Source organism: Rhineura floridana, chromosome 8 (assembly GCF_030035675.1).
Source record: "Rhineura floridana isolate rRhiFlo1 chromosome 8, rRhiFlo1.hap2, whole genome shotgun sequence".
NCBI lineage: Eukaryota > Metazoa > Chordata > Lepidosauria > Squamata > Rhineuridae > Rhineura > Rhineura floridana.
In genome coordinates this window covers 90,629,373-90,641,778 of record NC_084487.1, presented here as the reverse complement: position 1 = coordinate 90,641,778, position 12,406 = coordinate 90,629,373, and the positions used below count along the sequence as shown (strand labels likewise).

The window sequence follows — 12,406 nt, the reverse complement described above, 5'->3', positions numbered from 1 at the left end:
CCTGTCTGATCATCTCTCCTTCTTTATTGGATAGAGACCCATCTGCAGTTCTTCGTGGTGGAGCATGTAAGAGATGAGGGAAACGATCAGGCGGATGGTCTAAGTTGGGAACAAGTTCACCATGGAAAGTGAAGACTGCCTCCAGATGTTGTCAGGGAACTCATGGGCATCTTCAGAAGAGTGCAAGTGGATTTGTTCGGTTCTCCCTACCACTATCATGTAAAAAGGTTTTTTCTCCTGCTATGAGGTTCCCTTGGTAGAAGCCATAAATGCTCTTGTCTTTCTGTGGACACAAGGGCTGTTGTGCACATTTCCTCTTTAGCTGTTTTTTTCCAGAGTCCTCAAGAAGATCCAAGATGACAGGAAGAGAGTTCTTCAAGTGGCTCCATATTAGCCACCAAGACCATGGTTCTCCAAAGATACGCAGTCTAATAACATCTGCCCTGTGGCAGCTACCTCTCAGAGTCAATCTGTTATCCCAGGGAAGTCTCTAGCATTCAGATGTGGCTTAGCAGAACCTTCATTGGAGATCATTCAGAGGAAACTTTTACTAAGCAGGCCTCTCACCATCAGTAGTTACAATGGTGGCTCCCAGATATTCCTCTGCTTTATGAAAGTACATGGAAGGTGTTTATCTGCTTGGTTTTATAAGGAGCAGTTAGCTCCTGGAAAAAGCAGGTGTTAATGAAGTGTTGTTCTTCCTTCAAGATGGGCTGACTATAGGGTTCAGACCCTACCCTGGTCAGCGACAAGCTTCTGCTCTGTCTTCCCTCTTTTCCACAACTCCAGAGAAACCCTTGGATTCTCAACCATCCCTGAAGTGGTGTTTACTGTTAGGAGCTGCTATCTCAGCAACCCAGCACTGCTTCCCTACCTGGGATTTGTACAATGTTTTGATTGCTGTTCAGAAGCCTCCTTTTGAACCTCTGTCCCTTTGTCTCCTTCATTTCAAAGTTCTGTTTCTTGTTGCTATCACTTCTGCCTGGAGGATTCCAGAGCTCAATGCTCTGTCTGTGGACAAACACTATTGTACCTTCCACAAGGACAGAGTGATTCTCCATGCTATTTCAACTTTCTGTCTTAAGGTCCTTCCTTCCTTTCACTGTGAACAGAGGCTCTTTATGACCTTTACCTGTCTATCTGGCTGAAGAAACTAGGCACTCATAGTATATACCTAGGTTTACATCTCAAGAATGAAACCCTTTTTGCCAAACTGATGCCCTGTTTGCTTACTTTCACCCCTCTTTGGGAAGAATAGTCAATTCTATCAAGGTAGCTTAAAGCCTACATAGCATTACCGTATGCTTCCTTGAGTCTGGCACACTTCAGGGTGGCAGCAACTTCAGCTGCCTTCTTAATGCTCTTCATGAGGGTTGCAGGGAGGCCACATGGGTTAGCCCTAACACATTTGTCAAGCAGTATAAGATAGATTCCTGGTAGTGGTTAAGGTGCTGGACTACAACCTGGGAGACCAGGGTTCAAATCCTCACACAGCCATGAAGTTGACAGGGGGACCTTGGGCCAGTCACTGCCTCTCAGCCTCATAGGAAGGCAATGGTAAACCCCCTCTGAATACTGCTTACTATGAAAACCCTATTCATAGGGTCACCATAAGTCGGAATCGACTTGAAGGCAATCCATTTCCATTTTATGCCTCAGCTCAGGCAGTCTTTGGGAGAAGGGTACTGGAGCATGTTCTCCCAGGCCAGTATGCAGCCCAGTTTATTCACCCTACATGAGTCAGCTTTGGTATGTCCCATCTGAGATCATTTTACATGCATTCGAGAAGAGTCATTTGGCTTTACAGTGAAACAGTCTTCTATGTGCATGTAAAGATGATCTCAGGGCTTCTCCCTGTTGTGTGCTGAGCTGCTTGATTCTGTTGTTTTCTGTTCTGTGGCAGAAAGTGTTTGTCTGCTTTTGTCTATCTTTGAGGTCACTGTTCCTATATATGCCTTCTCTGGCTTGTCATGAAAGAACTGATCCTTTTGTGTAAGGGGAGATAGACAACTCTGCAAAATCAAAAAGTGTTTTTTCTGCCTTCAACCACCAGTTGGAGCTCAAGTGCCGCCTGAGATCATATTCAGTAATAAACAAAAAAAACCTTGAGGTTTAAGGATATATGTAGAACCAACAAATATTCTATCAAACTTTTAAAAGTGGGGAAATGGGACAGGTATAGTGAATGCACCAGAGGAGCAGGAGACCTGACCTTCTCTCTGAGATATTGTACTCAAATTTGTGTACAAATTTTAAAAATGTGTCAAAATGCAAACACAATTTGGGTTGGTCTTTCACAGTCCTGTGTAGCTTGGAAGAATTTACTCCTAGGTGAAATTGACCTGGGGGAGGGGAAGGGAGAAGATTGGGTGAGTGGGCACTGGGCAGTGGGAAGGCCCCATTCCTTTTCAGAAAAACATTGTTAACAATATCATTATATGGGGGGGTTCCCCCAACTTTTTATTCCACAGCTTCTCCCCCAAAGGATCCTGGGAAGTGTAGTTTGTGAAAGATGCTGAGAGTTTCTAGGAGATGCCCTATTCCCCTCACAGAGCTACAATCTCCAGAACAGGGGCTGACTGTTAAACCACTCTGGCCACTGGAGCTCTGTCGGGAATAGGAGCTTCCTAACAATTCTTATCACCCTTCACAAACTACACTTTGGGATTCATGCCTGTTTAAAGGGGAAAAAGTGTCTTGCATAGGTGTGGTCCCAATTAGCCAAGCCAAACAGCTATGAATCTGGCTTTTAGAACACTGACAGTTGGTTTTTATGAAGCATGCCTGCACTATCATAGACTTCCGTGTTAAATTTCTTAATTAAAGATCAAAAGCAGAATGTTGTGCCCCAGGCACAAGGGGAGTTAGATCAGGGAGGAGTCAGATGAGGATGAGGTCCCTGGGGGCATTGAAGGAGGGGGGACTCTGCCAGCCTGCAGACTTCCTCGGCCAGCACCCCCATCGAGGCAGGTCCTGCCCCGTCCGCAAGCTCCCCACCTGAGCCATTGGGAAGCAACCCTTCGCGCATGCCAACCCCACCCATGCAGGAATCCCCACCTGGCACTTCAAACACTTCCCTGCCAACCAGCTTTCCGCTCCCTGAGGTCGTGCCGTCACCTAGTGAAGCCCCACTGTCGGAGTTTTGCCGCCCTTCGCCCCACGTGAGAAGGCGTGATAAGAGGGAGTTTCAGAGGGTGGAACTTCAGAGGAGCTGTTGTTTATTGGTGAAGACCTTCCCTTACTTAAGCAGGTGCCCACCCAGGCTCTAGTCCTGAGTAAACTCTCCCCACACGCTGCAGAGACTGATTAGTTAGACTAGTTAGGGAAAGAAGTGAGTCAGAGTAGATAGGTTTATGAAGAGCACTGCTTTGGATGCAACCATCACACTAATAAAATGAGAATTAAACCAAACCCCGCCTCCATCTCACTTCTCAGATTCTGGGCAGGACACAGAAAGTGGCAGGCATCCAAAAAGCCGAGAATAAAAAAGGGGAGAAATCCCAAGTTGCTGGGAAATGTGGTGCTTATTTTCAAAAAAAGCCCAACACGCTTCAGCCACTATGTTATCTGCCCTTCATCAGGGGCTATAAATAAAATTGCAAAGACATACTACGTTATTGCACATAATAAACAAAGTACATTACAGCATAAAATCATATTCTACATAAACTAATCTATACAAAAGAATTCCACTACACTTACATAGATTGGTCTGTAATATACTTCTCTAGCAAAATGGCTTGAAATGATAGATGACCACAAAAAGGAATTCTCATGAACATATTTATAGTGTAACTAATTGATCATAAGGGAATTGCATGTAACTGAGGACAAAGTATATGGGAGGGATCATCTGTATTTGTTTAAATTTATAGGAGAGGGATAAATTCTTAATGAGGGGTTGGATTAGTTAACTCAATTAGTTACACTGGAATTAAGAGACTTAGGGACCCCCTCAACAGGGGTCTGGATTTTTTTCTCTTCTTTTACACTTTGAAATCTGGATTCTCTTTGAGTGTTTTATATATAGCCACGAAAACTTAGAGGGTTGTTAAGCAAGTGTTTCTGAGTTCCGGACTACAAGTTTTGTAAGATTTTGTTTTGAAATGAGCTTATGGGAAGCAGCAGAATGGCATGGGGGGTATTTTCAATTTAACATGGAGGAATGTGAAAAAATCCATGCTGGCTATAGTATACAGCCACTCTTGAACATGGGTCAGCTGGTCCAAAGCAGTAGATGACCATTAGTGATGGCCAGTGCTGCTGAGAATACAGAGGTGACCTCTTATAGGCCATGCAGGGCAAACCAGAGAAAAATTGGTGGGTGTCCACATAGCAGATCTACAGAAATAGGTAAACTTGGCCTTTGCAGGAAAGTAATGTTACGTCAAGTGGTAGACCTGTTATCCTAGCAGACAGGCATCAGGCCTACCAAAGTGGGCTTACCTGGTCTCCATGGAAAAATAAATGGCCAGACACCAGGATTACCAAAGCAGATAGTCCAGAAGTCCCAAGGGAACGTAAGAAATGTGGTTCCACTTGTTTTCTTACTGGGTAAATTAGAGACCAGGTCTCACTGCTGCTGGAGATCAGGTCTCCCACACTCATGTTTCTTAATGGGTAGATGGCCTCTTGTCTCCCCCCCCCAGTTGCAGCTGTTGCTTCCCCCTAATCACAGACTTGCTTCCAGAGATTTAATTCTCATTTCTCCAGGCACCCTACTTGTGCAGGCTTAATTCTCAGAGGGTACACCTGTTCTCCAGGACTTGGGACAACAGGTCTACCGTTCCCATGTTTGGCTGCCATCAGGCCCTCCACCTGAAACATATCACCCTGGGCTTATTTCTACCTCCTTCCTGCCACCCCATCTCCCAAGCTTAGCATAACAGTCTAAACCACTGGGCTCCAAGAGGTTTATGAAAGCATGGGCAGAGGTGTCTGCCTGTAATAACCATTGTAAATCCCTGAAATGGGTAGTTTCAGGCATAGAGTTGACCCATGCTGCACTGGAATATATATATATGTGTGGTAGTAGTGATGGTAGTTCTGCAGCTCAAATTGCTCCCCAACCAGGATTCAGATGTGAGACTAGAACTCCCAGTGGGACTTTTTATATTAATGTTAACACCATCCCACCATATACTGCCTCCCGATGTTTTGGACTACAATATCCATCAGCGCTAGCCAACATGTCCAATGGACAAGGATGATGGTGCGGTTCAAAAACATCTGGAAGGCACGGGTTGGGGCGGGCTGGTCAAGAGTATCAAGTACATACAAGCCCTGTACACTTGTTGACACAAATAATAGCATCCAAAGAAAGCTGTATGACCAAGACAAACTTTTCGTGCCTTTCCTTATGATTGTTACAGGGATTTGGATGCCATTTGCAGCCACCAGTAAAACCAGCTTCAAAGAGTTGCTTCAAAGGGAAACCTTTCCATACTTCCCAGAAAGAGGCATCTTTTCACATACAGAAGGATTGAATTATAAAAACTTTAGGAAGCAGGCATCATTGTAGAAAACGCATATCCTCCTTCTATAATGTTGCTTGTTTGCTGAAGCTTTTAGAAGTAATTGTATTAAAATGAATTTTAAAATGTTTTAATCAGTCTATCCAGTTACGTTATTTAATAATTAATTTGTATTCAGAGTTGAAAACATATTTGCCATTTTCTCAACCCTTATCTCCCTGTCTGTAACCAAATCTTCAATATCGCATTTATTGGTACAGTCTGAAATATCATAGTTGTGTGCCCTTATGTAACCTTTAATTGGTTTAATGTATTTTGAAGATGTTTAGTTTCCTTTTTTGAGTTTAAGACTTCTTGTTTGTCAAGTTGATGAACTTTCTCTGCAGGTGGAGATTGAGTCAACAAGATGTGCACAGTTAGAATCTACAAATCATGAACTACGTGAACAGTTATCTTCTATGAAATTACTGGAGAAAACCAAAACGCAACTAGAAGAAGATATATCTAACCTCAAATGCCATGTACAGGGCAGTGTGATAGACCTCAACCAAATGGAGCAGTACAAGAGAGATGTTGAAGAGCGAGCTAGGCAAGAAATAAGACAAAAACTAGAAGAAGTCAATGTGTTTTTGCAGGTAAAAAAATAATAATTTGTTGTAACCTCATTATGAGGATAACTTGCTATATTTATTCATCAGCATACTGAGCCAAGGTGATGTGGTTACCTGTTAGCACCCTGATTAATCCTTGTTCTATTTTAGTGTTTCTTTAAAATGTGGGTGTTATAACGACACCTATCTTAATTAATCTTCTAAACTAATATAATTTGTGTCCTAGACACAGGCAGCCTCACAAGAAACAATGGAACAAATAAGAGCTAATAATTATGCTTCCTTGAGAAATCAGCTGGAAAACAGAATAAAAGATCTAGAATCTGAGCTGGCCAAACTGAGAAACAGACAGCAAGACAACGTCTTACAAAAAGAGTCTGTGCGTTCAGAATTGGAAAGATATAAAGGACTGTACTCCGAAGAACTAAAAATGAGAAAGTCTTTTGGAAGTAAATTGGATCGGTAAGTTAGACATCTTCTGACAATACAGTTCTCTTCCTTGTGGCTTTTTTTTGGCAGCTATTAACACATCCATTTTAGATAAGTTCATGTCCGCTATGGGAAATCAAACTTTAATATAGTCCGAACTATGTCAGGGAAGCTTTTAGGGAGAGGAATTCAATAGGATTGGAAAGAAATAGCTTCTTCAAATCCTAATATCTCTTTTTAAACACTAAACTGAAGGGGGATTACCAGTCCCCCACCCCCAAAAACCCCTCTCCCAGGGAGGGAGAGGTATGTGTATCCCCCTAACCTACATAGTTCTATTCAGGCCTGAGATGAACATGAAGCTACTCATCTGGCCCCAGAGCTCAGCCATCTCCTGTTACTGTACTATAGAAGACATGTCTAATTGATCATGTCCCATCACTATTTCCTGAGAGGCCACAGTTTATTCTTTCTAACACCGAACCCATGCTGCTTAGCTGGGAAGAAAACCAGGACCACCCACAGATAATTAGTGATTTCTACATAATTGAAGATTTGTCCAGTCATGGAAAACACATTTATTTGTAAATTCAAAAGAAAATAAAAATGGTCCTAAAAACTTAGCATGCTCACTACCCCCTCCTCCTGGCAATAGATTGTTCATGACAGCCTAGAATTAGAAGGGAATAGGAGGGAAAATTCACCTCCTTGCTATGTACAGAGATTTTAAATTAGGTGAAAGGGGGCATCTCTTTCCTTTCCCACTCTTTGGAAGCCATCCCTCTCCACTATATTGCAATAAAACAATCAGGTTTGAGACTGGCAGCCAGCCCTGTACCTGAGCCTTTAGTATTGCATAGTTTCAGGATGGATAAGAAAAAGGGTGCCCTTTTTCCTGACTCCCCCTACTAGCCTGCCCCATGAATCTAGAATAGCAGTCCAAGGTCCCTGCTCCAGACTGACTTTTGCCCTGAACTGGAGAATTCCTGTTAGGAGCTGGAGATATAACAGAACATTTTATTCTGCAGTTTCACTGTTTATAAATTTTAAATGTATCTGTCCTTTAAGATGAGCTGTTGGTTAACTAATCACCTACCTCTGAATTTTTTACAGAGCTAATGAGAAATTGGCAGAAGCCAGCACCAAGCTCTTACATGAGCGTCACAGGAGCAAGTCTTTACTTGCTAACAGCTTTATAAGTGGAAGTCTTTCTTCAAGTCCTGTCTTGGAAACAGTTCAGCTGGGAAATCTTAGCAGCAACTTAGCACTGAATAGACCTCTTAGCCTTGGAGGTGCATTCATGAACCCAACTGGAAGTGTAGTGTCCTCAAAAACCAGAGTGGAAGCTTACCTGGCAAAGGTTAGTAATTGTGAATGCCATTCTAAACTGCCCTTTCAGTTATATTGTAATCATAGATATGTCCACATGAACAGTTAATTCTGTTTAACAAACACTATTTAACACACTTTAAGATGTTCACAATCTTTAGTTCCTATGCTAATAAATAATAATAATAATAATAATAATAATAATAATAATAATAATAATTTAATTTATAAGCTGCCTATCTGGCCGATGGCCACTCTAGGCGACGTACAATTTAGTTGCAATAAATGCATCATAATAAAATACACATAAAATACATATAACAGTAAAACTATGAATAAAGAACAATAGCAGTTCAGAGTAATAGGCGATTTGTCCTAAAAAATTAACCCTCCCCGGAAGTTCCAAAGGCCTGTCGGAAGAGCCAGGTCTTCAAGGCTTTGCGGAATACATTCAGGGAAGGGGCATGCCGAAGATCATACGGGAGGGAGTTCCAGAGAGTGGGGGCCACCACTGAAAATGCCCTCTCCCTAGTCCCCACCAACCTAGCTGTTTTAGTTGGTTGGACTGAGAGAAGGCCCTGAGTGGCTGATCTTGTCGGGCGGCATAATTGGTGGCGCTGGAGGCGCTCCATCAGGTAAACTGGGCCGAAACCAGGAAGACAAATAAAATGAGAAATTCACCATGTTCCAAACACCTCTCTTCAAAGAGAGGTAATAGCACCTAACCTCCACTATTGTTTTGTAAGAGAGCATTACAGTAATTACCAACTGCTGATGAGCAACACTAGGAGAGAGATATTGCCCTCATGTCCTGCTTGTGGGCTTTCCATTGGCATTGGGTTGGCCACTGTGGGAAACAGGATAATGGACTACATAAGCCAGTGATCTGATCTGATCCAGTAGAGCTCTTTTTACACAATTTGCTTATGTTGATATGAACACAAACCCCTATTGAACAACTGGGTCCAAACAGAGTATCATAATTCTGTGCTGCTAATTTTTTGTGTGACCAGCCTATAGTTTTATTTGGAAAAGTTAGAAAGCTAGAAAACTGAAAGACTTTATGGTTTATTTCTTTCTAAAACGTTTGCATCTACAGTTTTCTCCCACTTGTCAGTAGCATTGAGTGGAGAATAATTCAGGATGACTCTGTCAGTAAAAAGTGGGGGGGAGCAGGAAGTAATTTTTTATAATTTCCCTTTGCCTTGCAGCAGCATCCTCCATGCTGTTCTAGAGGGTGCACCAAGCATCCTGAGGGGCTGTGGGCTGCAGGGGAAAGGGGAATAGCCGCCTTCCTCATTCTATCAGTGGGATTCCTCTGCTGCATTGGAAAGCCTTCTGCAGATGAAAGTTTAAAAATGGGTTCTGAAGTATATACTGTTTTATTTTTCAGAAATATGTTTCAGTAGTAGCTGTTTTCTGTTTAGATAGGGAAAGAGGGTGAATACGGTACTTTTTTATTTACAGAGGGGTAGGTGTCTAGTAGGGTTGTGAGCTCAGAAGCATCCCAAACCCTGAGATTTTGTGGTGGACCCTAGTGATGTCACGGGGTGCGCCCTACTGATGTCATTAAATATGATACATTAAGTATCAACCACAGTTGCTTGGAGCATACCACCCAACATGAAATTCTGATTGGAAATTAAGATAGAAATCATAGTTAAATGAGGGTGTTCCCAGGTCCAGCTGCAGTGATGGGATCATTCCTTCTCAACTGCTTGGGAGCCTGGGAAGGGAACATTTAATCTAGTGTACTTGTTTTTGGCAAGAAGTGTTTAAGTACCCTCAAGCCAGGCCAATCACCAGAAGGCCATTGTACAAAGAAGGGAGCCTAGTATTATGGAGATGTCATATGGGAGCACTCGGGAGTAAAGATTGCTGCCCCTGAAGGCTGCAATTCTAAACACACGTACTAAGGGACTAAGCCCCATAGACCGCAACAGGACTTACTTCTGAGTAGATATGGTTTGAATTGTGTTGTTGGTAAGGCTTGACTAGGGATCTTCTGCAAAGATATCCGTATCAAATCAGGGTTGACAACCCCCTGCCTGCCTTTTAGTGTAGCTGCTCCAAACCTCTTTACAGACTTGATGCTTCACTGCAGAGAGAGATGTGAGAAATGAGTAAAAGTTAAGAAGATTCTGTATTCTTTCCTGCCTGTTCTGTGGGCTGCTATAAACTCACTTTGACAGCCAATCCAATTCCAGTGAGTAATAATTGACAGAGAGAAAACACACATTATTTGGTCTACCTTCACAAGTAGTAGATAGGGAACAACAGCAATCAGCCATACTTCCCAGTATTGGGAATTACCAGTATTACCAATATTGGGCAAGAAGCAAACCATCATGCAAACAACAAGGTGCATCATTGGTGGGTTTAAGGGGGTTGTGCTGAGCGCATGGAACCAGTGTTGTTGCATCTATGGATGCAAGGGAGTGAGATCAGAGGTAAATGAAATGCAAATAGAAAAAGAAAAGCAAAAGACAGTGATGATTTCCTAAATGCAATACCATTCACTAATAGGCAAAAGAACTTCCAGTTTAAGAACATACCTGTAGCCAACAGCTATTTCTATCAAACTGTGAAAGACCAACCCAAATTGTGTTTGCATTTTTACAAATTTGTAGGACTATACAATATCACAGAGAGGAGGTCAGGTCTCCTGCTCCCTTGGTGCATTCACTATAGCTGCCCAATCTCCCTGCTTTTTAAAGTTTGATAGAAATATCTTTTGGCTGTAGGTACATGCTTAAACCAAAAGGGTTTTTTGCCTATTAGTGAATGTGTCTGCTTTTTAATCTGGGAGGGAAGAAATGGGATCCTGTGCAAGTTTGCTGAGAATTGATTGATTGTTTGCATGCTTATTGAGTTCAGTGGGATTTACTCCTGTGCAGTCATTCTTAGGATAGGTAAAACTGACCATGGGGAGGGAGGCCTGGAGTGGGGAGGAGAAGAGAAGGAAGGGAGAGGAGAGGGGAAAGAGGGAAAAGGTAGGTCTGATCATTTACATGCTTATTGATTTTAGTGGGATTTACTCCCGTGCAGTCATAGCTAGGATAGGTAAAACTTCGCATTGGGTAGGGGGAGGGGAGAGTAGGGGGAAGGAGGAGAGGGGAGCAGGAGGGGGAGGGGAAGGAGGGGTGAAGGAGGGGTGAAGGAAGGGGGAGGGAAGGAGCAAGAGGGAGAGGGAGGAGGAGGGGAGGGCAGGTTTGATCATTTGCATGCTTTTTGAATTCAGTGGGATTTACTCTTGTGCAATCATACTTAGGATAGGTGAAACTGATCTGGGGAGGGGGAAGGAGGGAGGGGAGAGGAGGAAGGGGGAGGGGAGGAGATTAGATGGGTGGGCACTGGGTAGAGCAGAAGTCCCTTTCCTTTCCAAAAGGAAAACATTGTGAACAGTATCATTCTTTTTCAGCGTTTCCCCCACCTTTTTATTCTACAGCAGGCACTTGTAGCCTCCCACCCAATTTAAACCAAAGCTGTCACTGGCCACATCCACCCCAGACCTTTATTACACTTTAGACCAGCCTTTCCCAACCAGTGTGCCTCCAGATGTTGCTGGACTACAATTCCCATCTTTCCTGACCATTGGCAATGCTGGCTGAGACTGATGAGAGTTAAGAACATAAGAACATAAGAAGAGCCTGCTGGATCAGGCCAGTGGCCCATCTAGTCCAGCATCCTGTTCTCACAGTGGCCAACCAGGTGCCTGGGGGAAGCCCGCAAGCAGGACCCGAGTGCAAGAACACTCTCCCCTCCTGAGGCTTCCGGCAACTGGTTTTCAGAAGCATGCTGCCTCTGATTAGGGTGGCAGAGCACAGCCATCATGGCTAGTAGCCATTGATAGCCCTGTCCTCCATGAATTTGTCTAATCTTCTTTTAAAGCCATCCAAGCTGGTGGCCATTACTGCATCTTGTGGGAGCAAATTCCATAGTTTAACTATGCGCTGAGTAAAGAAGTACTTCCTTTTGTCTGTCCTGAATCTTCCAACATTCAGCTTCTTTGAACGTCCACGAGTTCTAGTATTATGAGAGAGGGAGAAGAACTTTTCTCTATCCACTTTCTCAATGCCATGCATAATTTTATACACTTCTATCATGTCTCCTCTGACCCGCCTTTTCTCTAAACTAAAAAGCCCCAAATGCTGCAACCTTTCCTCGTAAGGGAGTCTCTCCATCCCCTTGATCATTCTGGTTGCCCTCTTCTGAACCTTTTCCAACTCTATAATATCCTTTTTGAGATGAGGCGACCAGAACTGTACACAGTATTCCAAATGCGGCCGCACCATAGATTTATACAACAGCATTATGATATCGGCTGTTTTATTTTCAATACCTTTCCTAATTATCGCTAGCATGGAATTTGCCTTTTTCACAGCTGCCGCACACTGGGTCGACATTTTCATCGTGCTGTCCACTACAACCCCGAGGTCTCTCTCCTGGTCAGTCACCGCCAGTTCAGACCCCATGAGCGTATATGTGAAATTCAGATTTTTTGCTCCAATATGCATAATTTTACACTTGTTTATATTGACCTTGACTCCAATATTGTAACAG

At 43.1% G+C, this 12,406-nt stretch overlaps 1 protein-coding gene across 6 annotated transcripts in view; it reads left to right on the top strand.

Moving 5' to 3' along the window:
- The window catches only part of ANKRD26 (ankyrin repeat domain containing 26), a 198,269-nt gene that overhangs the window by 151,429 nt on the left and 34,434 nt on the right, over positions 1–12,406 (top strand). For all 6 annotated transcript variants that reach the window (XM_061640078.1, XM_061640076.1, XM_061640074.1 and 3 more), the window contains 3 exons: positions 5,861–6,109; positions 6,312–6,547; positions 7,628–7,874. In XM_061640078.1, the coding sequence (XP_061496062.1) occupies positions 5,861–6,109; positions 6,312–6,547; positions 7,628–7,874 (732 nt within the window). The remainder of the gene's footprint in view (positions 1–5,860; positions 6,110–6,311; positions 6,548–7,627; positions 7,875–12,406) is intronic.